This window comes from Camelus bactrianus, chromosome 7 (genome assembly GCF_048773025.1).
Source record: "Camelus bactrianus isolate YW-2024 breed Bactrian camel chromosome 7, ASM4877302v1, whole genome shotgun sequence".
In the NCBI taxonomy this organism is placed as follows: domain Eukaryota; kingdom Metazoa; phylum Chordata; class Mammalia; order Artiodactyla; family Camelidae; genus Camelus; species Camelus bactrianus.
The window spans coordinates 31,366,610-31,392,635 of record NC_133545.1 but is presented as its reverse complement, the minus strand read 5'-3'; the positions used below and the strand labels follow the sequence as shown (position 1 = coordinate 31,392,635).

Genomic DNA, 26,026 nt, shown 5'->3' with positions numbered 1-26,026 from the left:
CTGTATTTACTCAAAGCTCCTTAGGTGATGCTCACACATGGCCCAGGCTGAGAACCACCCCTTTAGGTGATCTCAATGACAGGACGTACCCACTCCCTGTGGGGTCACCGCCACATAAGGTGGGGATCTTAGATCTCTGTATGTCTTGCCTCGTCTTGAACTTAAGGACTCTACTTGAATGTTTGCTAGAAACAACTACCTGGATGTCCTGCTGTCACCTCTCACATAGTATTTCCTAATGAAGCAAAGTCTCTTTTATTCCTTAACATTCTTTTTTTTCTCTCATCCTCTTACCTTGCTTGTGATATCACAGTCTACTCCCTGTGTCCCTTATCCTTCACTCTCGCTCTGTCACTCAGGAAGTCTTCAGACTCTTGCAAGTTAGCCTCTCCTCAAACAGAGTATCTTCTTCTCACTGTCACTGCTGCTGATTCAGTCTGTACCATAGTTAACTCTCCGGTGAACCTTTGGGCATCTTAGGTTACCAGCTACCACTTTTTCCCAGTTCCAGTTTAAATCCACACCCAGGAGCAAGGGTATAGCTTAGTGGTAGAGTACATGCTTAGCATGCACGAGACCTTGGGTTCAATCCTCAGTACCTCCATTAAAAAAATAATAATAATATTAAAATAAATAAATAAACTTAATTACCTCCTCCTCCCTCCCTGCCCGAACAAAAAGAAATAAACCCACACTCTCATGCTTTTCTCTTGTCTCCTTAAAAGAAAATCTGCTCCTCCTCATTACCTCAGGACATAACAGAAATTGCCCTTGTCTGATGTGCAGGACTTCTCTTAGTCCCACCTTTCCTGTCTTATTTTTTCATCCCTTCTCCCTTTTCATACCACACTCCTCCCATACCCACATGATCTCGTTTCTCCAGCACAATTCTAAATCTTTTGGATTCTCCCTTTTCTTCCTTCCTGCTTCTTTATTTTTCAAGTAATAAATTCCTACTCATTCTTAATACACTCTTCCAATACAGTGGAACTGTACCTTTTCCCTCTTCAACAATATATTTCTTTAATGTTTGCTCTCAACCTAGGATCTATGGATAGAATTCAGGAAGTCTGTGCACAGGAATGGAGGAAGAAGAGTATTCTCATTTTCACTTCTAATTAAAATTTAATATCTTCTATTAAGAATGTAGTGTAACAAACCGTAGTAGTAGTGTCACTATCTGCTACATTGTCATCCCTAAAAATGACAGATATTTTCATATCATATTAAAGTTGGCAAAAATATCTAGAAGTACTATTTTTGCTTATTACTACTTAAAAGTTATAGTGGTTATTAAACCTGACACTATATCTTATTATTTAATGCATTAATAAAGAAGCACATTTATTAATATTTCACTAATGTGGTTTTTAAATATTTTGAAGACTGAATTGTGGTATAACTGATTTCCTTTCTAACTTCTTATATTCTATTTTCTCCAATTAGATTTTTTTCTAACTGGGTTCTTCTCGACTTTAACAGAGTTCCAGAGGGGTTCAAGACACAAATGGCACTTATTTAGTTGCCTCCTAGTTTACAAGGCCACTTTTTTCCCCTCTCCTCTGGAACCGGGGACAAGTTTCATTCATTTTTATATCTACATGGCTAATTTGGTTTATAGCACATAGTAGGTACTGAAAGTGTTTAGTGACTAAATAATAGAATAAAAGAATGAAAAATTACCTGTCATACAAATACCCTGAGCACAGAAGACAACATTTCTCAAAGTGCAATCATAGAAGCTCTAAATCACAATCACCAAGATGGTAGTTAAAATGCACATTCCTGGGCCCGATCCTAAATCTTTTGAATCTGAATCCCTAGAAATGTAGCCTTGAATTTTCAGTTGTAACAGCTTATCCAGACAATCGTGCTGAAGACTGGGGACCCATTACAGTAGCTATGTGATGCACAGCAGCTCTAGAAAATAAATAAAAGCATGACTTCTGTAAGTAATTTCAGCTCCTTGGGCTTTATTTTCCTTCTCTGCAGAGTAATTCTTGAATGACTGCACCATATTCTCCTCCGAATCGCATGGGTTTGGTGGTCAGTGCCACTGAAGGAAGTCAGGCAGGGCTTACTGCTTGTTAAGGGCGAAGAGTGGAAATCTTCGGGCATGTGCTCAGATTGCTTTGGTCCTCTAGGGTACACGGTCCCTGCTTCTCAATGACTCCAAACAATAATGTGCCACCTACTCTGATCCACTGGTCTTATGAAATCCTCACAGTGTTTTCCAGCCAGTGGTTCTTTTTTCTTCCCCTCCTCTGTCAGGGCTAGGCAGCTCTTAATCTGTTTTTCGGAGGTGGGCTAGAGATAGATGAAGTAGTTTGAATTTGCAAGGCCAACACATACCATCCTGGTACAACCCCAGCCACACTGTCCCTGAGACAGTTTCCATCAGATATGATGAATGGCCTAAAAACAGCCAACCAAACCAACAAACAAAACAGTTGGAGTGGAAGAAAGGCCAGTCAACCATTTAATTTTATTCTTATTTCATACTAGGTCAAGAGTCTCCATACTTCTTGACTGGCTGGACACTTTTTTAAAATGTTTGCACCTTTAAAATGTAGATCACTACTGTATTAACGTATTATTTTACCCTGCATTTTATAAGCCACTAAAGTTTTAAACATGTTAAAGAAAAATTTGAGCCTGTTTTCAGCCAGCCTCAAGAAAAACTGTAATTTAAAACATTTTCATTTGTTAGGAAAGCTCAATATGTAATACTTTCCTATTTTTCTGTGAAAAATACACCTTCATCAACTTTGCAAAAAATGATCTTCTTTCTCAGAAGTCACTTCACCTTGTCAACTGAATGCAAACACCCTCATATTAACTTCCTGCATTGCCACATCAGATTTCTAAAGAGAAAAAATATTTTTTATTCATGTGGAAGAGGCTTTGATTTGTATCATGAAGTCTAATACTAGACTGAAAGCTATTTGAATGCAGAGAGAATGTCTTGGGAATTTTTGCATCCTTTCTAGTGTATAGTAGTGTTTTATACATAGTAGAACTTCAGTAATTTTTTTTGAAAAAAAATTGTTCTGAAGCAATGATGATAGCTAATAAATATTAAGTAATAAACAAATATTAAGTGCATAGCTAATAAACATTAAGTATGTGGGTACCAGTGCTATTCTAAGTGTTTTACAAATCAACATATTTAACAACCCTATGACGTTGTTACTTATCACCCCCTTTCTAGAGAGAGAGGCCAGGAGAGCTAAGTAGCTTGCTTGCTCAAGGTCACACTACTAGTAAATGTTGAGTAAGAATCTGAACCCCGGCAGACTGTCTCCAAAGCTAGTATTCTTATTTCCAACATGGAATGATTTGCTCTTTATTGTTTTAACAGAAAATCACAATGATCCATATTTAACGGAAGAATAGATTCCTTCTGAAGTCCATGTTGAAAGCCCAAACCAGTACATTGTCCTGGCCTTTTCACCGCTGAAAAGTTCTTTGGTGCTTATTTGAAACAGATGCGAACACTTAAAACATCCATTCACATTGTGTTTTCCTGGGATTTGCTGGAATATGTCAGGTTGCCTCCAGGAGACCCATTTCTAAATGACTGTCTGATTCCATTCGCCTTGCTACCCCTTCACAGACCTGCATCTTCGTAGATCTGTTGGAGCAGGGTTGGTCGGAGGTTGATTAGCATCTCTTGCCAACATTCTGTCTCCTTCTGTTGTAGAAAGCTCGAGGACAGCCAGGAGAAGAAGCTGGGTGGGTTTTTCAAAGAAGTTTCTTCAACCATGCCTTGTGGCAAGACATGCTGACGGGCTAATGGCAGTGCAAAGCTTGTTCTCACATACTTTTAACTCCTGGAGTTTATTCGTTGGGAGTTACTTAAAAGCTTTTGCCTTTCAAATGGTTAGCTTTTTTCCATGGTATTGTTCTTCAGTAAACATAAGATTAAGTTGACTTTCTCTTTTCACAACTTTTGCTTTTTTTTTTTTTTAACTCTTTATTGCTTGCTCAAATCTTTTGATTGTTTAAACTGTAGATATAATTTTGCCTGCAAAGTGACAGGGCAGAAATGTCACTATGAGCCCTTAATGTGGGGCAGTCCTCTCTCTCTTGTCCCTGAGGATAGATTAATGATGGTATCATTTTAATGCACTGTATTTTTATCTATGGTAACAGGAATAATTTGGCATTGCCAGCCAATGAGTGCTTTGGTTAAACAAAGTTTCTGATTAACAAAAGCACAATGCCATGGATTCAGAAGGTCCTTCCGAATCTTATTTTATGTCAAAGTTACCTCAATGGTTATCAGTTAAAATCGTATTTGGAAAATGTTTGAGAAACAATTGAAGGAGATGTGTTTGGATTATACTTAGATTTACTGCAATTATGTTTTTGAGAGTGGAGAACTTCTCTCTCACAGTGAAGCTTCAAGCTACTTCCATCCCCAAGCTCTAATCTATAGAAGAAATGTAGTGAAAATCTCCTTCTTATAATGAAATCCTCCGGATAATTTTGGCACCTGTATCCTTTAAATGGTACCTACCCCAGCATCTGTTGTCTATTTTTATCACTGTGCTTGGACATGGTCTGGGAATGTCCTGGTCATGTATTCCTCAAATGCTGAGACTGTATCCTCCCTTCAGACCCTGTGACTGGGATGGCAGATCTTTAGACCCGACATGTTTTGTCTGTGCTGGAGACACAAATTACAATATTTTATTTAATTTGGATGCTCTTGAAAGGGCTTAAGGGGATGTTGCTTATTTATGGAGTTTCATTTTCAGTTCTAAATATAAATAGTATCGTGGCACCTTTGGGGTTCTTGTGATGCTCACCAGTTGGGGGTTTTATGTAGATGAGTGTCGATCTGAGGATTTTTTTGTTAGTCTGGTTCATCGCTATGGTATGGAGTAGCATTTCATATTTTTTTTAGGATGCTTATGACCTTGTTAAATAGCAGTCCAAAAATCGTGCTGCTTGTTTTGATTTTAACCAAAGTTACAGCTGCCTAGCTGTAAAGCAGTCAGTTTCTCTTATTATGACTAGTTCTTCAACTTGTACTGTTTTAAATTGCCTGCAATTAGCATATTTCAACCTTATTTTTAGGTTTAAATTGCAGTGTGAGAGTGTACTCTCCTCTTAGCTAATTAGTGCTATCAAGGAACAGTAGGTTACCTCATTAGTACCATATGCATTTAATTAAAGAAGAGAAAATTGGAGTTAACCTCATAGTTAATATTTTCACAGAGTGCTACAATGCCAACACCTTCAATTGGAGTCACACCCCTGTGTATCTAATTATGCACTGGTGCCAAATAAGGTTAGCAAGGGTACTACAAGGCTGTTGACAAAATAATTTAGATGAAAACGTGTTTGTTGGATCCTGACAGTAAAATATAACTTGAACATTTTTTCCTAGTCTTCATCTGCCAGCATCAGGTGACATACTTCTTCATAGGAAACCGAAGGGAAAGAGTATTTTGGAAGCCATTTTTTTCTGTTTGAATTAATGTTGCTCTTATCTTGAAGAAAATGGCATATAGTCATGTAAAGCATATACAATCCGTTCCTTAAACAGAGCGCCTGAACTTCAGAGATGTATTTGAAAAGAATTATTTATAAGGTGTAATATTTACATGCATCAAACCACTACAAATACTCCCTGACACCCCACCACATCCCTCCTTGCTTTTCTTCTTTTCTGATATACTTATAATTTCCCTTGTGTATCTTATGAATGGGGATCATCCTTTCATATCATACATGAAGTCTTAGGATGCGTTGTCACATGGTCTATTCAAATGCAGTGTAATCCTTTTGCCCTTCAGACAAAATCTTTTGAAATGTCTAATGCTACTTAGGTAAAAAATGACATTCCATGTCATTTATCAATAAATAATCACTTTGCTTTTACAGATAAAAATGCAAACTGTTCATTTGAGTGTATAGAGTAGCTTTCAATACAAACGACACAATTCAACAGGTTTTAACAGAGGTTATGGAGTTTGGCTCTGTAATCTTAAATATATATTTAATGGCAGTGTTTGTGTTACAGTAAAGCAGAGCCAAAGCAATTTGTTTAAAGAGATTCTTGTGATTGTTCTCACGTTTCATGACTAGACAGGATTTATGTTCATTTGTATTGGTTATAATTGACTACAAGTCAACAGTTGGCTTTTCAAAAAGAAAGTTTTAAGGACAGATATCACCTCATGCTCTAAAATCACAGTACCATTTAAATCTATAGGAGTATTTATTAACATTGGCCATAATTTTAGCTTAGAAATGGGAATTGAGGTTCCTAAGTCAAGATCATGGTAGATAACCAATAATTTTTGGTTAGTAGTTAATTCATATGTCAAATATTCAAATTAACATCTGCCAAATTATTCTTATTTTTAAAATTTATATTATTACAAGCTGTGAGACAGAGATGAAATAGTTTTGTCTATGTTGACCTACCAAGATAATAATCAAAAAAATATTTTTGTAATGATAATGTACATTATGAGCTAAGCCTCAAGATTGGAGGGAAAAAAGCCAACTCCTGCTTCTCTTTGTTTAATCTAGGAATTGCTTCCAGAAACAAAATTATGTGTCTGTGGCCACTCTTCTGGTGATGGGCATCCTCACAACACATTTGCAGTAAGTCACACTGGGCGATTAGAAATTCAGCGACTAAGCACAAGGCCATAGACCCAATCCCACTAAACAGACTGCCTGTGGTTTTCTCTTAGCCAGTGCCTTCCACTGATGCAGATAATCAAGAGATGACTGATGCTAAGGCAGAGGTGTAATTCGTTGGTTTCTGTTCCTTCTTATATTCTCACTTCAATTGTTTCATCAGATACACAGTTTGTAGTTTCTCCAAGTTGATGGCATTAAAGTTTACCTTAAAGATAAATATATAAGAACATATGACTTTACCATTGTCCTTTTCTTGAACCACTGCACTTTTCTCGATCAAATTAATTTGATGAGCTGGTGTTGCTCTGTGTAAAATAAATAGACAAAGATTATGGATAGATATGATACATATTTTAGGGAAAAGTCTCTGTGTCATGTGCTGCAGGTCATCACATAAATGTGCCAAGGCCTTTTTTTTTTTTTTTTAACATGTTCTGTCACTGGAGTGCCATTTGTCTCTTCAGACTATGATATTCAATGAAAATTGCTTTCGTGACCCAATTCACATACCAGTTAGCCTTGGAAATGAATAGCAGTCCTGAAGTGGCTATTCAAGAATTTTTAAGTAGAACAACTTTGTGTTTCTGTTTAGCATGGATACTACCTGTATTACTAAGGAATCTCTAAATATGTAAGTCATAGATTTTCATATACAGAATTTTTGCTTGTTTCCTTAAGAATCAAAGTACTTTTTTAGTTTCCATGGACTTGAGTATTCCTAAATTGACTCACCCCAAATTTATTTTTTTTACTACCCTATACATAATATTTTGTAATTTTTGATAGATAGGGCACAACATAATTAAGACTCTTTTAAGCAAATAATCAGTGTCTTACTGAACGAAGAAGAAATATCTAGTTTCATACCTAGTTTAAAAAAGAAAGATTTTTCTCAATATGAATAGTGTCAAATTAACATGGAATGCTATTCTTTACGGAAAATATATAAACATTAAAGGTTTTTTAAATAGAAGATGCCAAACAAAAATAGAAGTTTAAAAAAGCAATAATGTACTATTTTGTGGAAATAGTGGATGCAGAAGACTGGTAATAAATTTTGTACATAAAATTAGGTTTCATAATGATCTGAAATTACGTAGTTTCAGGTTTCATACATTTTAATTCTAAAGTGTTTGCCCTTCCTGAGCTTTCTTTACAATAATAGCATTTGAAAAAATAGAAAAAATTAAAAAGTAGTGGTTAAGTTTTGCTTATATGTGAAAGACTAAAATAATCTTAATGTCTAAGTTTTCTTTGTATGTTTTGAATGAAGATAAATTTAAGTTAAACTTTAAAAATAACTGTGTATTTTAACTTAATAAAGAAAAGTCATCCAAAAATATACTTTAAAAATAGTGCATTAAAAATGGAACAGGCAGTATTTCTAATTGGTAACATTTTTTCCAAATATAAATATAAAATAATCTCAATGGAAAATATGAAATAATCTCAGTGGAAAAATTATTTTCATTAGGCTTAACTAATAATAGTTTTTGTCCTTTATCTAAATCTAATTCTACCATTTAAAAAAAAATCATTCTCTATTCTACTGATGGAAAAATAAATCTACAGCATCAAATCTTTATATTTTCACTGAGATCTTTTCAGAATGAAAACAAACCATGGAGAAATTAAATGAATGTCTCACAGGTGCCATGCAGTTCCTCAATGGCAAGCCTGAATTTATAGCCCAAACTTGTGATCACCAATGTATTGGTCTTTCCCGAGGTGTGCCAGTTTGTACATGGCTGCCTGGAATGCCGTGTTGAACAGGAGTCTGGGGTTAGTCCATGTGTCTAAGGCTGCAGTTAGTCTCCAAGGTAGAAAGAACACTGCGATAGATTAGTGAGGTCTGCTATGGTTGCTGGGGAGAGAGAGCACAGCCGTGCATGGACCACGTGTCTGCCATCCCTGCAGCGCACCAAACTTAGTACTTCAAATGAGTCACTGAGTGACTTTGCAAATGATGCTTCTTGACTTCACAACACAAGGGAAACACTGAATACTAAGGAGGTGCTTATTTCCTTTATTGATTATATTAGACATAAACTTTCTGCAAGTTAAAATGCCTACATAATGTGATGTGAACACAAGATGCCAACTAAACAAATACCATCTATTCATAGTTGACAAATTCTGTGTGATGAGCACAGCTCTGTCTCTCAGCATTTGTTTAATTTTGTAAGTACTCATATGCTGGGGTGGCACTTGGCTAAGTCCAGAGCACCATGAGATTCCGGTGGGGGCTGCTGAAAGAATGAAAGATGTAGACAGGTTAGATAGGGGTATCTAAAGCCATCCACCTTCCTTTACAATCTGTGTAACTCACATTCATCATAACATGGGAATCATTGTGATAGTTCTCTAAATTCTTAAGAGACCCTACATAATGTCCTGTCAATGGATTACCTTAATGTCACACCTATTACTGCCATGATTGATCGACCTTCACAAATAAAAAGCCAAAATTTTCCGGCATACGTCTTAAAGTAGCAGATTAAATTAATTTTTACTAAAATATTAAAACCCTATAAGTTTATTAAGAATCCTGAAGTACAGTACCATAAATCTCAGGGGGAAAAAGCCAGTCTACCAAATGCAGGTTAAAGCCCAAATTACTGTAAAGAAATAAATAACGTTACATTTTTTATATTAAACAGATGTCAAAAGCTCTCCATCATATCATCCTCTTTCAGGTCTTTACTATAACCAAAGATGGAATGAAAACATATGTCAGAGGAGTGTTTTCTGGTGTTTTGGCAAGTAGCCATAAGACGTTAGCTATTCTAAGAATCGTGCCTCCTTATTGTCACGTTGTTGAACAGTAATGGCATTTTTGTGTACCCACTAATAGGTTATATTTACGGTGCCTCTACCAATTCATTGCAGTGCTGGGCAGTAGTAATGGTACTCACTTGGATCACCTCTACCTGAGAATTGTAATCTTAAATTCTGTCTACCTTTGTTTTTAAAGAAATGTTCAGGCTCCATGAGTTGTACATTTAATAGTCTAAGAGTAACAATTTAACATTCTTATTGTAAGTTTGAATTTTATAGGAAAAAGCATTAAGTTCTGGCTTTAACAGACCAGAGTAAGAGAATAAGTGAGCTTCATTGTAAGAGATTACTGTTCAGTACTTCCTTTCACACTCAAGTTTTTCCAACGGTGTATATTTAAGTGGAAAAAATCTTCACTGATTTTACTTTTCTTTCAAGCTTCAGTAATGGGATCGATGCCTTTCTTTTTTCCCTGATAATGTCAAACAGCTTTACAAATGGCTGATTCTGTCAAGATCCTAAATTTCACCACCTTTAGCTTCCCTGCCACACAATGGCAACCCAAGTTCACTCCTCAATAACTAGACCTTTTTGACACCTCATCTGCCTGATTGGCCTTATTAACACCTACCTGCAGATAATATTATTGTTAGTCTTGCCTACAGGTTTTTACACCTACGTGAATACTGTTTTACATAGGACTCTGCCTGTTAGCTTTAAGTGCTAAGGCAATTATGTAGAATGCTCCGAGTCTTTGTCTTTTGGGTCTTCATTTCAAAATCTTTACCACTGGGTCAAATGCATATTTTGATGAACAAAACTGGTTGGACCTATAAATTAAAAATAAGACTTGGCTGGTCTTGGTCTAGCTGTTTTATATCACATTCAAATTAAATTATGTTGACCACATCGGATCTTTTCCTCTACAGATCTTAACTCTGTTATGATTGCCTCCTGAATGTTTCATTTTGATTGTGGATTGGAGGAAATAAGGAAAAGGGGATAGTCGTGATTTTAAGAATCTCTTATTTTCTGTTCCAAGTTCATCTCTCTTTTTAGGCTTTGCATAAATTCTCCCCAGTACCGGATAATCTGTCCCATGGGCTCTGGGATCAGCTTTCTAGGTTGAATATTGGGCAAAGTACTTGACCTTTTTTAACTTCATGCTCTCAATCTGTAAAATTAGGACAGTACTAGTATCTGCCTCATAGGATAGTAATGGGACTACATTTGATAACCCCCAAAAGTACTTAGCATGATGACTGACACACATAAGTGTGCAATAGATGTTTGAGTCAGTATCTGTAGTAGCATCAGTATGCTCTTGCTTAGACTAAAGAGGCAATTCTGTCTGACGTAAATTTAAACATGAATTTGGTATAAACACTAAGTAAGAGGCTTTGGGCATCACCTTATGTCATGACCAAGACAGATGGAATGTTCCTTACTGAGAGGAAAGTCTTTATATTCATTATTTTAAGTTGAACACTGACTTTTTCACTCACAAAAATCAGTTATCTAAATGTTTTCTGATTTGCTATCCTACGTGAAAGAGGAAGAACCCTGCCTCACCAGACCTAAACGATGTCTTCTGGCAGTCAAGGAAAATCATGGCCAAAGAATGTTAGGAAAAGTGATTGTGCCCTCAATTGTCTGTATCCAGCCAGAACACATGAAGATAGGAAATTAGGAAGTACATGTGGCAGTGCCAGATTATCTCAATTATTTCTTCCCTTCTCTATTATACATGCATTGGCAGAGATTAACCAAGAATTAAAGATAAATTACTACTTACTAGTAGTATTGATCATTTTAACTAACCAGCTGGAGACAGTTAACCAGGGGTAATGTTGTGGTAAATTTTTTGGAGAGTCCTTCCTATAAAACTTATATTGCAAGTTAACTCTTTGCTGTTAGTGTAAAGTTGTGTTGGTATAAATTTGAATTTATTACGAACCAGGAAAAAGCAGATTTGTTAATTCATGTTCATTTTGAGTAGTTTATATTCACTATTGCAATAGTATTGGTATTATCCTAGATCTTTTGGTATGAAATAAACCTTAAGATAATCAAATATTTCTAACACTTACATTACAGCTGATTTTGTTAATGCCATAAAGCTATAAGATAGAGACAGTGCTTAGGGCTACTGTTGAAAACCTCCCAGATTCTCCATTGGAAACATAATAAAGGTTTCAGTTTTTAAAGCCTTGGCTGGTATTTGTATGCAACTCCTCGATTAATCTTTTTGTTTCCTAGTATAATTCAAGATGTTAATAATCATCTTTACACACCTCACTCAGCTGGGATGTAGCTCCCTGAGGTCAGTTCATTCTAGACACCTCTCCTGAGTGATTGCCTCTCACTTTCTATTTCATTGCAATATTTCGGACTGCCATGAATTCTCTTGATGTTGGTACCAAAAAGGACCAGTAGCAGAGCTTCTTCAATGGAGACTCCTCTTTGAAATTTATCATGAATAATTTACTCACCTTGATGATTCACCAAAGCCATAGTATGGCAGAAATCAGGGGCTGATGAAAGGATTATTTATTTAGTTATCTGGTTTTGTTGTTGTTAATATATTTTTCATCAAATAAATTGGTACACACACACTAGACTGTGTATGTGGCTATAACATGAATTTATGGTGCCCATTCAAACAGGCTGTATTTTTCCTTTCATATTTAAAGCTATTTGTAATGAGTTATTAGTGATAGTCTCTACAAATATGAAATATAATCTGCATTAACTTCTAAGAGTTCACTCTACAGTTCTTGCATATTTTTAAAATATCACTGATAAAATGTGTGTTCTGTATTTATTATTTGGATTTCTGTTCCTTGTATATTTCCACATCACTTACTGTAGCATAATAATAAGTGAAAGGCACAAGAAATGAGTCATCCTAGTGTATAAGCTTTCACAGCTCGTGAGCACGTGTGCACATACACACAAACATTCATACATATACATATCTAAAAGATCAGTTATGTAAAAGAATGTGCATGTGTTTTTATTGGTCCTATCTGCAGTTCATGTTTCTCCTTCTTCTTTTTGAAGTTAGATTTTTTTACATTTGTAGTTTTCATTAGGCAAATGAGTTACTTGTCATGCACAGGATTGACAAATTACAGAATCAAGTTTTTATGACTGGTACCATTCATGGAGCAATATGTTTACTTAAACATTTTTAAATAACCAGATTTTTCATATAATTTCAATACATAGGGTGTCATGTTAAGCAGTACATGATTCCAACTGGCATGCAAACTTAAATCTGAAACTGCATGCTGTACTTTAAATCTTTATCCAACAGAGTTCAGAAAGCTTACTACTATCAGAGTTCTGTCATGCTATACTCATATAATGCACCATACAACTTAGATAAAATTGTACTTGGTTTACTTCTGATTAATCATATTCCTTATCCCAATGATAATAAATTTGTTACAAATAGATTCACACTACTGATAAGATAAAGAATAAAGTCTTAAGCAGTTTAAGCTTTTCAAGACAGAACTTTCGTCATAGTTAACACCAGGGAACAGCATGAAACGCTCCAGCTCTTGCAGCCACGTTCCTAAGCTCTTTCCCTGATGTCAGCATTACCACTCCAGCAGACCTTCTTCCTGTTCTCTCTTAAGAGAGACCATGTGAGATATTTTGGAATATTGGCAGAAGTAATCTGTCATTCAAATCCAGAGTACTATGATATGATATGGGATCACACTCGTGAATGACAATATAATATCTTAATTTTCATTTAGAATTTGAGATGTAAAATATTTAGCCTGGCTTAAAACACACAATATAGAATGAGAGTAAGAGAACTAAAGAGATCTTGCCTGAGTAAGAGCATCTTAAGAGATGCTACAGTGAAAGGGAGGCATCAAGTAAATATCTTGGAGATGAATTCTCATTAAATTAAGCATAATTCATAAATTCACATGTGGTTGTATAATTTCAGAGACAGAGAGAATGTTGGCAAAATGACGTCCTCAAAGTTTATAAACAAGCTGAAAGGTTTAGGAGGTTAATATTATATTTGCAAACCTAATGATTATTTTCTTGATAGGTAATCAACACAAAATAAAAAATAATAAAATAATAAGAATAACATGTATACTGTTGTTTTATCCCTATTTCTCCCTAAATTTTTGTTGCCTGTAAGTTGCATATCTCTTATACTTTCTTATATTAAGGGTGAGAAATATACTCTTTTGATTATTAAAATTCACTTTTTTTGGATGGTTACTTTTGTCTTCCTATATATTACTGTGTAGTCACTCTGCCTTATTAGCAGGGTTGTGCCCTGTTACTGCATTTCCAAAGTAAAGAGGAGAGGATGTCTAACCAACATGCATTTCCACCCTATAAGGACTGATAGAAATAGAATGTGCTAGCTTAAAGGAAGCCTTAGGGGTTCATCTCATTCACCTCCTTTATTTTACAGTTGAGAAAACTAAAGAATCTAAGTGACTTTCCTAACATCTCTCCATTATTCATTGAATTCAGGGTGGAGCGATTGATGATCTGATGATTTTTTAGTCTGGAGCTGTAGTTCATGTGTATTAATTTTGGCAAGCTTGTGTATTTTGATTTTAATTCTAGAATCTGTCAAGTAAAGAAATCACTCCGTTTTTCTAAATGTTACTAATCACATTTACCTAGGATAAGTTTTCAAAAACCACATAGATTTCATGGTGACTTTTGAAATCACCGTGCATATTACCTGATTACTTGTGGTTTGTTGAGGACACATCTAAGGTCTCAGTCAGATCTATGAAACAGATTTATTTATAGGTTGAAATTTCTGAAAAGAAAAATTCAACTATCTTTAATGATTCCCTCAGAAACATTTTAAAGTGAATCATGAAATCCCAGACTGTTGATTTATTGCTTCTATTCTTTTATTAGGACTTCAGTGAGAACAAAGACCTATTTTTTAAAGCTATACCGGGCATTGCTAATTTAGTTCCTGATGCTTAATAGTTACAAAGTCTTAATCCTTTACAATCATTTTCCCTTTATTTAGACTACACATCCAAGCAAGATCAGTTGCTGTATAGAGAAGAACAAAGAGGGTTACCCTGGCTTTTCAGGTGGTCTGTTTACTCTCCATCAGACAGATATTATGTCTTAACAAATGAAAATAAGAGATGAGTGAGTCATGCTGATTTTTAAATACACAGAAAAAGGGACAAGACAATTCTTTAAGTCTGGTATTGAAATATCAAGCATTTAAATAGGCAAAGCTCAGAATGGATGCTTGAATTGACCGGATCAGAACACTGAGTGACTAACATACAACTTTGAACCTGTAAAATACATTCATAGCACTTGTTGTAAATTGACTACTTAAAGCTGTAGAAATGACTACAGAGATTAGAATTCTGGTGAGAAATTGTGCCTCTAGAAACGTCCTATGGAGTGTCTGGAACGATCAATCCTATCATTGTTAATTAGCACATACTATTATTTTATTGATACCATCATAAGATACATAATTTCTCCTATTTCTCTTTTCTCATAACTTGTATACAGGCTTTAATGGCTGCCCAGTGTCTGCTGGGAAAAGCTTTACAAACCTAAGCCTTGCAGTTGTGTGCCCCCCTCCCACAAAATTGGGCTCTTCTTCTCTCCCGACCTTATCCCCTATTATTTCACAAACAAAAATGTTGGGTTCTGACTGATATATCTACTTTCTATTCCCAAACATACAATATTCCACTTTTTTTCTATTCCCTTTCTTTTGTTATTATCACTCTGTAACCTCCTCCCTTTTCTTACCTGCTTATCAGATTCTACTTGGTTCTACAAGGTCCAGATCAATTACTATTCCACGTGAATGCTTTTTCACAAATGTAGTCCGCATCGATTGATCACTTTTTTGATCTTGTATGTCTACACTAATCCAATCCACACTTTTGGAATTACTCTTACACAGCCCCCGATACTCAATTCCACACGGCAGATATTCACTGAGCACATCCTATGTATAACTCACAATGCTACAAAAATTTTCAGTAAAATAATGATCACCTATATTTGAAAAATATAGACTATGAAGATAGGAAATACATAATTTAGGACTGAAAAATCAATGCAAACTGAAAAAAAGAGATTTAATTATTGTACCAAGGAATTAGGGACAGGTAGATAGAAGAGGTTTATTTGAGGTGAAGTTTTGGGAAAAACGAAACAAACAGAAGTTCATCACACTAGAAGTGTAGACCACATTCCAGGCATTGAGAACAGAATAAACTAAATTACAGAACAGAAAAAAAAAAGGGACAGGTGGTTTTCAAGGTAGGGCATAGTGTATTGTATCTGGGAAATCAGAGAACATTATAGAGAAAGTTGTTATGTAGTCTTTAAATATATGGACCACAGCCAAAATTTGAAGTTTTAAATGGATTTTTTAAAAAACCTTAAAAATTCTGTAAGATTTTAAGCAATGAAATGAATGTAAGATAACTAGACTATCTTATTTAAAGATATCCTTGGGAGCAGTAGGAAGAAGTGATTGGAAATAGAAAAAATATTGGAGTCTAAGTAAGAGGATATTGTCAAAAAACAAACTACAAAACAAAACAAAAAACAAAAATAGTAATCTTAATTAAGGGAAGGTCGGGGTAAGGAAATAAGAGGACAGATTTAAGTGAGAATACAACACTTTGATTTAAAAGGTATGTTGACAATTAGAGAATCAGATAAAACCCCTGGAATTTTGTGCCTGGATATTTGTATTTGATTGGGAACCTAGTGATATATAGAACACAAGAGGAAAAAGCAGGTTTGATGGTAGGCAGTAGGAAGTTGGAGATGGTACAAGTGTTGTTTGAGAGGTACATTGGCATTGCTGGTGGGATATCCACGTTCGGCAGACAGCGAGGACTTGGAAATGGTGCATTTTTGGAAGTCCTACCATGTGCAGGAGTTTAGAGTCTATTATTTTGAAGGAGATTGGAAAGAGGGAGACAACCACAGGGAATTCGCACTATGAGACACTGGGTAAAAGGGGAGAAAGAATAACCAGTAAAGAATCTTTCTGATGATAGAGTACCAGGAGCCTGCAATCAAAGAACAATAGAAAAGATTTTTTTAGAAGCATTATCACAGATAATAGGTTTTATGACTGTGGGATGAGACATGAGTGAAGTCATTATATTTGTCAAGAGGTTTTCAAAGAATATAGTCCATAGCACTCCCTGAGTGGTCACTCAAAGAATATATGTAGATGAGTAATGTTCTAGTCCTTTGGGGAAAATGCTGATTAATAGGGAGATGATAGAATGGAGGCTTGAGAGGGAGTAGAATTGAGAAATGGTCTTGGCGAGATGGGGCAATGCAGATGAAAGATTAAAAATCAAGAAGGGAAAGAATAGAGTTGAAACAAGGTCTGATGGGTGATTGGAGGAGAGTGCTGGCATCCAGGGAGGTAACTCAGCTATAAAGGGAATAGAAACCCACTTTCATCTGAAATGGACAGAAATTCAAAGATGAGGAAGCTCATAGCTAGGTTATTTCCTCTCATATTATTTATTAAATCTGTTGATGCCTTGTGACTACCATTGTATCCGTCTCCCCCCAGTGTCATGACATCTGAATTTGAACTTTATATTATCACCTTTTAGGGATTCCCGTTTCTCAAACAATGTGAAAGAAAAGAAGGGAATATTCATGGTTGTTATTTTTTTCTAGTTATGACAGCTTTACTCTCACCACATTTGTTACACTTTGTGAGATTTAGATTTAGCCAAAAGAATGGCTACTCACGAGAGTTAAAACTTGGCGACTGTTTTCTCATCAGGGATTCTAATCATGTAGTTGCAATATCAGTGTTTTTTCCTTCCCCTCTGAAATTTAAGGTAGATAAATATAAAATCTGAGAAACATTCATTATTTTATGAAATATGTAGATACAGTAAGATTTTGAACTTTGTAAGTAATTGGTTAATTTTTAGTAATGAATGAAATATAGCTCTTCACTTTTTTTAGAAAAATCTTTTAGTGAAAATGGAACATGTAACCGGAGTGAAATATACACAGAAATATTATGATAGTCTCTTTTTCCCTGTACTGACAGTTTTTAAGTTTAAGAAGCAACCCAGTAAACCAACCACTGAAATTTCTCTTACGCATGTATTTCAGTGCTTAATTCTGCATTTAGTGCTATGCAATATGGGTATAAGGACATGACATGGTAACATATCCCTAAACAAGAAAACCTGCTTTTTGTTCATGAAATCAGAACTGCAGTGGAAGGAAGACAGTGGAAGGAGGGAAGGAAACGAGGATGGAAGGGAGGAAGGGAGAGAGGGGGACACAAATAGAGAGCTCGCTTTTGGAGCCCCTTTACAAAAGCAAATATCTCTGCTTTACAAAGTGGACCTTAAGTTGGTGTAGAATTTCAGGAGTTGGTGGTAAATGATTGGAGCTATATCCTCTCCAAATTGTTCTGTGACTTCTGATGGGAGGGAGAGTTCCTACATCATTCTTGCTGCAAACAGTTCATTGTAACATGCTGACCAGAATCCCTTTTTTTCTCTTTTTAGTTCTCAGTCCCCTGTGAGGCAAATTTGTTCAAGCTCTCTAAGCCGACTTTCTGTTTTGCCCTTTACTGGGTTGTTGGTGAAAGTATCAAATATGTCAGGTTTTATGAGGCAGAATGTCACTGTGGTCACTTTAACACAAGCCCATTCTTTAAGGTATAGCAACCATTTGCAGTGATTTTTATTATACCTACTTATACCTGTTTTCTTCTCTTGAGGAAACTGAGCATAACTGAGAAGTATAATAAGTTGTTCCAGGGTCACATTTTAGTAAAGGATGAAGCCAAGATCCAAATTCAGGTTTGTCTGCCTCCAAGATCTTGCCTTCATGTTCCACCACCTGTGGCATTTTTCTAGTGGTTTTAATTTTTTTTAATAACTCCATAGCAAACATTACTTAAAAGAAAGCTTCTCCCCCACCCCCACATTAGAAGAATGCTTGAATATTTGAATCATCCTAGCTGCCTTGAACACCTTGACTTTGCTGTCTCCACCTCCTATAAACCAGGGATTTCCAGCTCCACCCACTTCAGACGGGAACGCGAAAAGGATTTGACGACCCCCAGGCAATGTTCCAACTCATGCTCTCAAATTTTTTTTTGATTGTTTTTTTCCAATTCTGACAACTTCCTGTATTTCTTCAATTAGTTTACATGTCCTTATTTTTCCTGAACCAACACTTTGCTCTCATTAAATCTTCTATTCTTGTTAAATCTTCTCTTCTGTTTGACAGTCACAACACTTATTTGGCATTCCTGAGGCTGTGCTATTTTTTCTAAAATCTCCCCCTCTTGCCATGTGTCTTGTTATTGACTATTTTTAACTGACTCTCAAAAATAACCAAAATATTCACTCTGCCCTACCCAAGCATTTCCCACCTCCATATCTTTGCCCACTCAAGACTCTCCCTCCTCTCTGCTCTCTGGGGTGGTATAGTTCATAGAGTTCATTATGTCCTGAATAGGGTAGTTTTATCTTGCTACCATAAGAAATCTAGGATGGAAAGCTGCTCCACCTTTTTCTTTGCTAGGTTGTGTACTGACTTTGGGGGATCATCATTTCCTTTTTCGATGCTACGGAATGAGAGATGCACACAAGTGCTTTGAGTACAGGGTCTGGCCTACAGTAGGCACTTTACAGAATAAAGTGTATTGCTTTTGTATTGCTTCTGTGGAATCTTGTTTTCTTTTGTCATTCATAGTGCTTAGTCTAAATATCTCTTCATAGAATCAGGAAGGAAGTACAGTTTTGAGTAAAGACATAATGGTAAGCAATTGTCAAGTTTTTTTTTTCTCCTTCATATACCATCTAACGCTAATTTTTTTTCTTACTGACCAAGAAAAGTTTCTGAAATGTGTAAATATTCTCAGAAATGTGTAAATATTCTCTCAGACATTAAAGAATGGAGAGAGCTTTTAAGTTTTAACAGTATTTTTTTGTTGTTGTATACATATTTTTATTGAGGCATAGTCAGTTTACAATATTGTGTCAATTTCTGGTGTACAATGCGTTAGTCATACATGAACATACGTATATTCGTTTTCATATTCTTTTTCACCATAAGTTTTTACAGTCTTTAAATCAGTGTTTCCCAAACTTAGGTAGCCATCTAGTCCACATTTTTCTGAATCTCACTCAGACATGGAGATTTATTCTTTTCAATGAAAGCCATAAAGTCTGTTTGTCTACCAAGTGCTCCAGGTGATTCAGAGAATTAGTCATGATTGGGAAACAATTAATCTAGAGCCTCCCTACACAGTGTGTTCCCTGGGCAGGCAGCCTCACCTGGGAATTTGCTGGAAATGCAGAACCTTAGGCCCAACCCTGATTTATGCTCTGTAATTACATTTAGCATAGTTTTAGCTATTTATTTGGCTGCTTTGCATGTATGTGTGAAGGGCAAAATTGTGTCTTCATTAAACAACTGTTTTGAGTAAATTAAGTTTAAAAGTAAGATGGTTTCAGTAGTATTTTTGGAGTTTTGTCCACAAAGTGCAACTGACTTGCTTGTCTGAAGTTTTTTACTTGGCTACTCAGGAATATCAGATAGATACAATGGTTGAACTGAAAGAGGCCTACTTACAGTATGATGTCAAACAAGCTTTATATCACTTGGTCTATGATACGTGCTATAAGTATTCCAGGAGTAAAGAAAGATTATTTGTGGGATGTAGGGAGGAAAAAGGTTTACCAGAGTGTGAGTTACTGGAAGTATTTTTAGTGATGTTTACTTTTCTACTAAGACTGCATTTATAAATACCTTATTATCATTTGTTAAATTAAATGACACTTTACAGAATGCTTGATGACTTTAATTCATGTATTAAATATGCACATATATTTTAACAATATTTGCATCTTATAATACATTCAATAATGACCTGTCATAGTGTTACTAGTTAACTGTTTCTTTGATTTTATTTAATATTTCAATAATGTTCTTCTATATATTATATTAAATTATTTCTGCTTCTTAATTCTCAAATGGTAATATATATCAAATGGTAATATTTGATTGGCTGCATTTTTTTTATCTTAAATGAGATTTTGGTAGGAAGCATTCATCCAGAACAGTTATTTGAACAATTTCAAGATGTCAGGATTCCAAATAATAGTTCATATCCTTGTTCTTTTATTTAATGCTTAAATATATTTTAACAATATATTGCTTACTGGAAATAATTTCTCTTGAGCTAGCACAAAATTTCTTGCTATTGCAATGCATCTATAAATCGTAGTTCATACTAGTAAAAGCAGTTTTATTAACAAAGTACTACTTCTATGAGTGCTTTTAAAGCCTTTTTAACCATTACTGCTTAAATGCTAAGTTTAGTAGGGAGTCATTAATTAATTTTAAATTTTAGATGTTTCATTATTATTACCAAGTTCCAATTTTAATTGTGTGAATAAACCAACTGTAAACATGTGAAAGCATAATAATTCTTAAAATCGAAAAATTGTGATCAATTCAGTTTAGGTTATCCTGATTTCTATTGCCAGTATTTTCAACAATAAGTGAGTAAAATGCTTCAGTAAAGGAATAGCCAAGGGTAGAAATATGGAAGTATTTCCTAAATCTGTATAAGAAGAGGATACCATTCTCTCACTAGTTACGCAAAGTTCTCCGAGTTCAAACCAGCTACTCAGGTGAACATGAGATAATTAAGTCTGTCGTTCTTAGTGTCTTGTTGACAATTCTGATGTTCTTATCTTCATTTTAAAATGTCTTTAATTTTTATTTTAAGCTTATCCAGTTTTTAACCATCTAATCTCAGCCCCATAGTTGAATTAGAATTTTAAAAATACTTAAAATTAAATAATGCCTGTACAACATGCAAAAAGCATATATAAAATGGTTCAAAATGATAAGAAATGGTCCTTCTCCCCCATCTCCAGAAGAAAACACCTTTTATAGTTTCTATGTTTTGAGGTCTCTTGAAAACAGAAAATGAGATACATTCTGCCGTCAAAAAACTTACACTTTATATTTTCCCAGCTATTGCTCTTTGGAGTCAGAAGGGAATTGCCTTTCTGGAGCATTCGACAATAAACAGGTGGTTGGTTACTGCTTTAGATTTGTCATTAGAAAGATTTCCAATCATACTGAATAGATGCCAGTTGAGGTGCCAGTTCAAGAACTGAGAAGTCCTGAATATTTCTCACTAGGAGGACATTTTGGCTCTCTCCACATCCAAACTCCTGAAAATAAACCAAATTCAAGCAATGCCATTTTTGTCCCCCAAGTAGCTGGTTGTATCCCCTGAACTTCTATAGCGTTTATTACATGAAACATCCTGCTTCTATTTCTTGATTTATCACTTACAGATAGAATATCCTGACTCCTTGCTATAAAAAGAATAGGAATTTAGTCATCTTTCCTGAACACAAATTTTGCCTAGTTCTACTATTATTTTTCACTCCTCTAGTGGTTATCTTTTTTACTCAAATAATAAATATCTATTTTTTTCTGTTGATTCCCTGCTATAAATGATAGCTCTTCAAAAAGAAAAAAGAAAAACAACTAGCAGGCTATTTTGTTTTATGGAACCACCAAGATCTTTCTGGATTTAACAAATTAGAGAATTCTGTCAGCTTTCTTCTATTCCCTGACTTACCTGTTCCTCTCTTGCCCCTCATTAGATGTCTTAGTTTCTGTCATTGGTTTTCTTCAAATGTCTGATGCTTTTTTTTAATATATTTATTGAAGCATAGTCAGATTACAACGTGTCAACTTCTGGTGTGCAGCATAATGTTTCAGTCATACATATACATACATATATTCGTTTTCATATTCATTTTCATTATAGGTTACTGTAAGATACTGAATATAGTTCCCTGTGCTATACAGAAGAAACTTGTTGTTTATTATGTATATAGCAGTTACTATGTGCACATCTTGAACTCCCAATTTATCCCTTCCCACCCCACTTCCCCGATAACCATAAGATTGTTTACTGTGTCTGTGAGTCTTTCTGTTTTGGAGATGACTTCATTAGTGTCTGATGCTTGTTGGTTGTTGGTTCAGTATGTGAAAGACCTGGCTAATTAGTACGGCTGGTAGCTGGGGTGAATTTTCTGCACAGTAGGGTAGGTTTCTTTCAACAATAAACGTCCCCCCGGTGGAATGGGTTGAAGGGCAGGCTCCCTTTAGGGCCTTTACTTTATTGCCACCGTTATTTGCCACTGTTGCTTGGACGTGGCCCACTTAACTTAAGTCTGTAGTTGAAGCTGGGAGTGGACTCTCAACTCTGCTCTGCCTGTTTTTTTTTTGCATCGCTCCAACCCTATTGTGTGCCTTCTCCAGACAGTTTGTTTTCTTAGACTAATAAGGCCTGTCTCAGACTTTGTCCTGAGGGCAAAAGCCATTTCTGTGAGAAGACTTGCTCTGTTACTTGGAGAGGGTGTGGGAGGAGTAGGTGTGTTACAGGCCTGCCCATCTTCAGTGGCAGATTTTAATTAATTCCCCTGATGATTATACCCTGTCCCACCCTTGCCCTTTGTGTTCTGTGGGAAGTAAGAATTTACTACTGGTGTTTTGGGCTGCATTTTTCCTTCTTCTCTGGTTTGTCAATCTGTGCCCTTTCATCTGCTCGCTTTATATCTGGTTTCTCAAATTTCCTGGCCCTCTGCTGCTACCTTCTATTTTATTTTCCCAGCACTGATATAATTCTTTTTTTTTTTTTTTTTTTTTGAAACAAAGGTAGAGAAGGAAGGTAGACTTGGGGGCTTATTCTAGTATACTAAACCAGAAGTCAATAATTCTTAATAAATAAAGTGTTGTAAGACATACAGGCACCTACTGCATACATGTCCATGTTAAAGAATGCCATCTCCTGGGCAGGTGCTGCATCCCCTACCTAAAGAGCACAGTGTGCCACGGCTTCCAGATTTGCAACATCCCTTTCAGAACACAAATTTTGCTTGTTACTCATTTCACTCATCTAGTTCAGGTAGTTTTAATTTCTATCAAAAATAATTTGAGTTACTTTTTTTCCCCTTTTCTAATATGAAGAATTCAACCAAAAAAAATTCTGCCTATAGGAGAGACTATCATGAAATTTAAAGCCATTATCTTGACCAAATACTAGACGGAAGAGTTTCCATTTTAATGTGCACTGCAGCAAACCCTGTAGCTTGCTGTTTCTTGTGCCTGACTCTCCATACTATGGACCTGGACCAGAAAGCCCCTCACAGGGTTATGGGGATACCAGCTTTTCTCCCACTGCCTGCAGGCTGCCTAGGGGGTCCTGTGTGAACTTCTCAAGCCTGTTGCTACTATGGTGCTTCTAAGATGCAGATATATCCAAAGAAGCATCAGAGCCATTCTATGACAAGAGAAGTGTTGGCCAATTCTTTGCTGGAATATAAGGGCCAGTCCTTGTGTTTGGCTCAAGAGAAGGATGAATTAATATCGAGGGAGAAGTAGATAAAGAGTAGGTATATGTGTTCTCTTCTTGGCCAAACAAGATATGCCCAGTTAGACAGAGAGGGGAAAATTCAGTTAGTCTATTTTATATAAGGCATACTGATTTTATTTGTAATGAAAGATTCTATGAATGTCCCATGTGCTTTTTCTAGGGAACTCAGAGACTCAGAAATCTCAGTACCAAAAGAAACTTTAAGTTCATTCAGGACTTCTACTCTGCCAAAATTCTTTTACTATTAACACGGCGCCTTTTTTCAAAATGCTTTGTATGCTCAAACCAGTCTAGCGGTCATCTCCTTCTCACATGTCTCAAAAAGATCCTAAAAATACTGTTTCATATCCAGTATTTCCCCAGCTAAAGTAATTTCAATTCCATGTTGCCTATGTATATGGGCCAGGCATCAGATACTGAGTAACTTGATACTACAGCACGTTCACCCAAACTATCTAACTGGTTAAGTAGGTTTTTAAATGATTTACCATATCTGTTCCACGTTTACTGTTATCCTGTAGTGATCAATACAGTTAGCCCTTGAACATTTGTCTATAATTTAGTACAACATATTTTTAGAGATTGTTTATATCCAGTAAATTAAAATGAGATTAGGTTAGTGGCAGCACTATAGTTTTTAGTAATATAACTACAAAAGGTTTGAGAAAAATTATGGCAGTGGTTATTGTATTGAACGACCTTGTAGTGAGTTATGTTCAGTTATAGTTTGAGTGGGACCTACATAGAGACTTTTTGTTCTTTCAAAGAGTGTGATCTCTCACCAGCTGAGACCTCAAACTTGAGTTCAGTTTATGGGTCTCCATGTGCTACCTATCTGACCTCAGGAAAGGCATTTTATCTCTCCAGGCATAGATCTGAATCTGTAAAATGGGGATAGCGGCTCTTGAACTAACTCACCACACTGTGGACATGGATCCCAGAAGCTCTGCACACGGTCATGCCTTGAAAGAAGCTTTTCTTGCACAGCCTATGAACTGTTTAGAAGTCCCGTGCTTCTCCCAAGCATCCTCTGCAGCCCTGTCCATAAGATGTTTTACCACGTTGGATATATTCCATATCTGCACTGTCCGACAGAGCAACCACTAGCTATGTGTGGCTGTTGAACACTTGAAAATATGCTGGTGTGATTGAGGAACTCAATGTTTACTTTCATTTTAATTTATTTAAACATAAATTTAAATAGTCATATTTGTCTGGAGGCTACCATATTGGACCACATAGGGAGGAGATAGAAATAACAGAGATGCTATTATAGATTTCTTAAATGCAAATATAAAGAGTTACTATGAGACATGAATTGGATAATCTAGATGACAAAACATTTCTCTTTGTTTAAAAAATGCTTTCCAAACTGAAGTTACAATCACATGAAACAGCACTCCTACTTTTGTGTGGCATTCTTGGTGGAGAAACTATTTAGAGACGTGGCCTTTATTGTGTATGTGATTCTACAAATAATTTTCATTTGTATTCTTATCAGTAATGTTTTTATTTTATTATTTGGATTTCCTGTTTAGATATGTGCTTATCTAGATCACTAGGATAACGTGTTGTTGAACACATTATTATTTGACTTTAAATGAAATACATATGATTTTAAATAAAATGCATACCATGAGAAATAGGAGTTCCCACAAACATAATGCTTTTTATTTAGGAAGACTTTTCTTTTTTAAGCAGATACAAATGGTTATTCCTAATTTATATTCCCGTCTTCACCTCTCATGAGATAGCATCACTCTTCATTTCTGTTGAAACTATCAGGCGCTATTTTCTTTACTGATCTGTTTTAATCCAAATCTGTAAATATTGCCCTCCTTCTTGATTAGCCTTTCTTTTCTAGATTTACTTTCAAGTAGTGGTAATAATAGTGTGCAGCAACTTTTAACCTGTCCCTTTGGACTATTAAGGATTCTACATTCAAGGATACATTATCTTAAAACAATGGATATTATAATAATAGAAATACAAGTAATGTATCTGAGAAGATGAAAGCAATGCAGCATTCTGTTAAAAGTTGGCATCTTTTGACATCAGCTTGATATTCCTGAGAATGTCCATTCACTTCAAGTGGTTTCTTCAAAT

General features: G+C 35.6%; 1 protein-coding gene across 13 annotated transcripts in view; it reads left to right on the top strand.

Annotated features, from left to right (window-relative positions):
* Positions 1–26,026, top strand: part of FOXP2 (forkhead box P2) — a 1,129,496-nt gene that overhangs the window by 1,007,900 nt on the left and 95,570 nt on the right. For 8 of the 13 annotated variants that reach the window (XM_074367186.1, XM_074367190.1, XM_074367187.1 and 5 more), the window contains one exon: positions 6,550–6,624. The exons of the other annotated variants lie outside the window; for them this stretch is intronic. In XM_074367186.1, the coding sequence (XP_074223287.1) occupies positions 6,550–6,624 (75 nt within the window). The remainder of the gene's footprint in view (positions 1–6,549; positions 6,625–26,026) is intronic. 13 annotated transcript variants of the gene reach the window in all.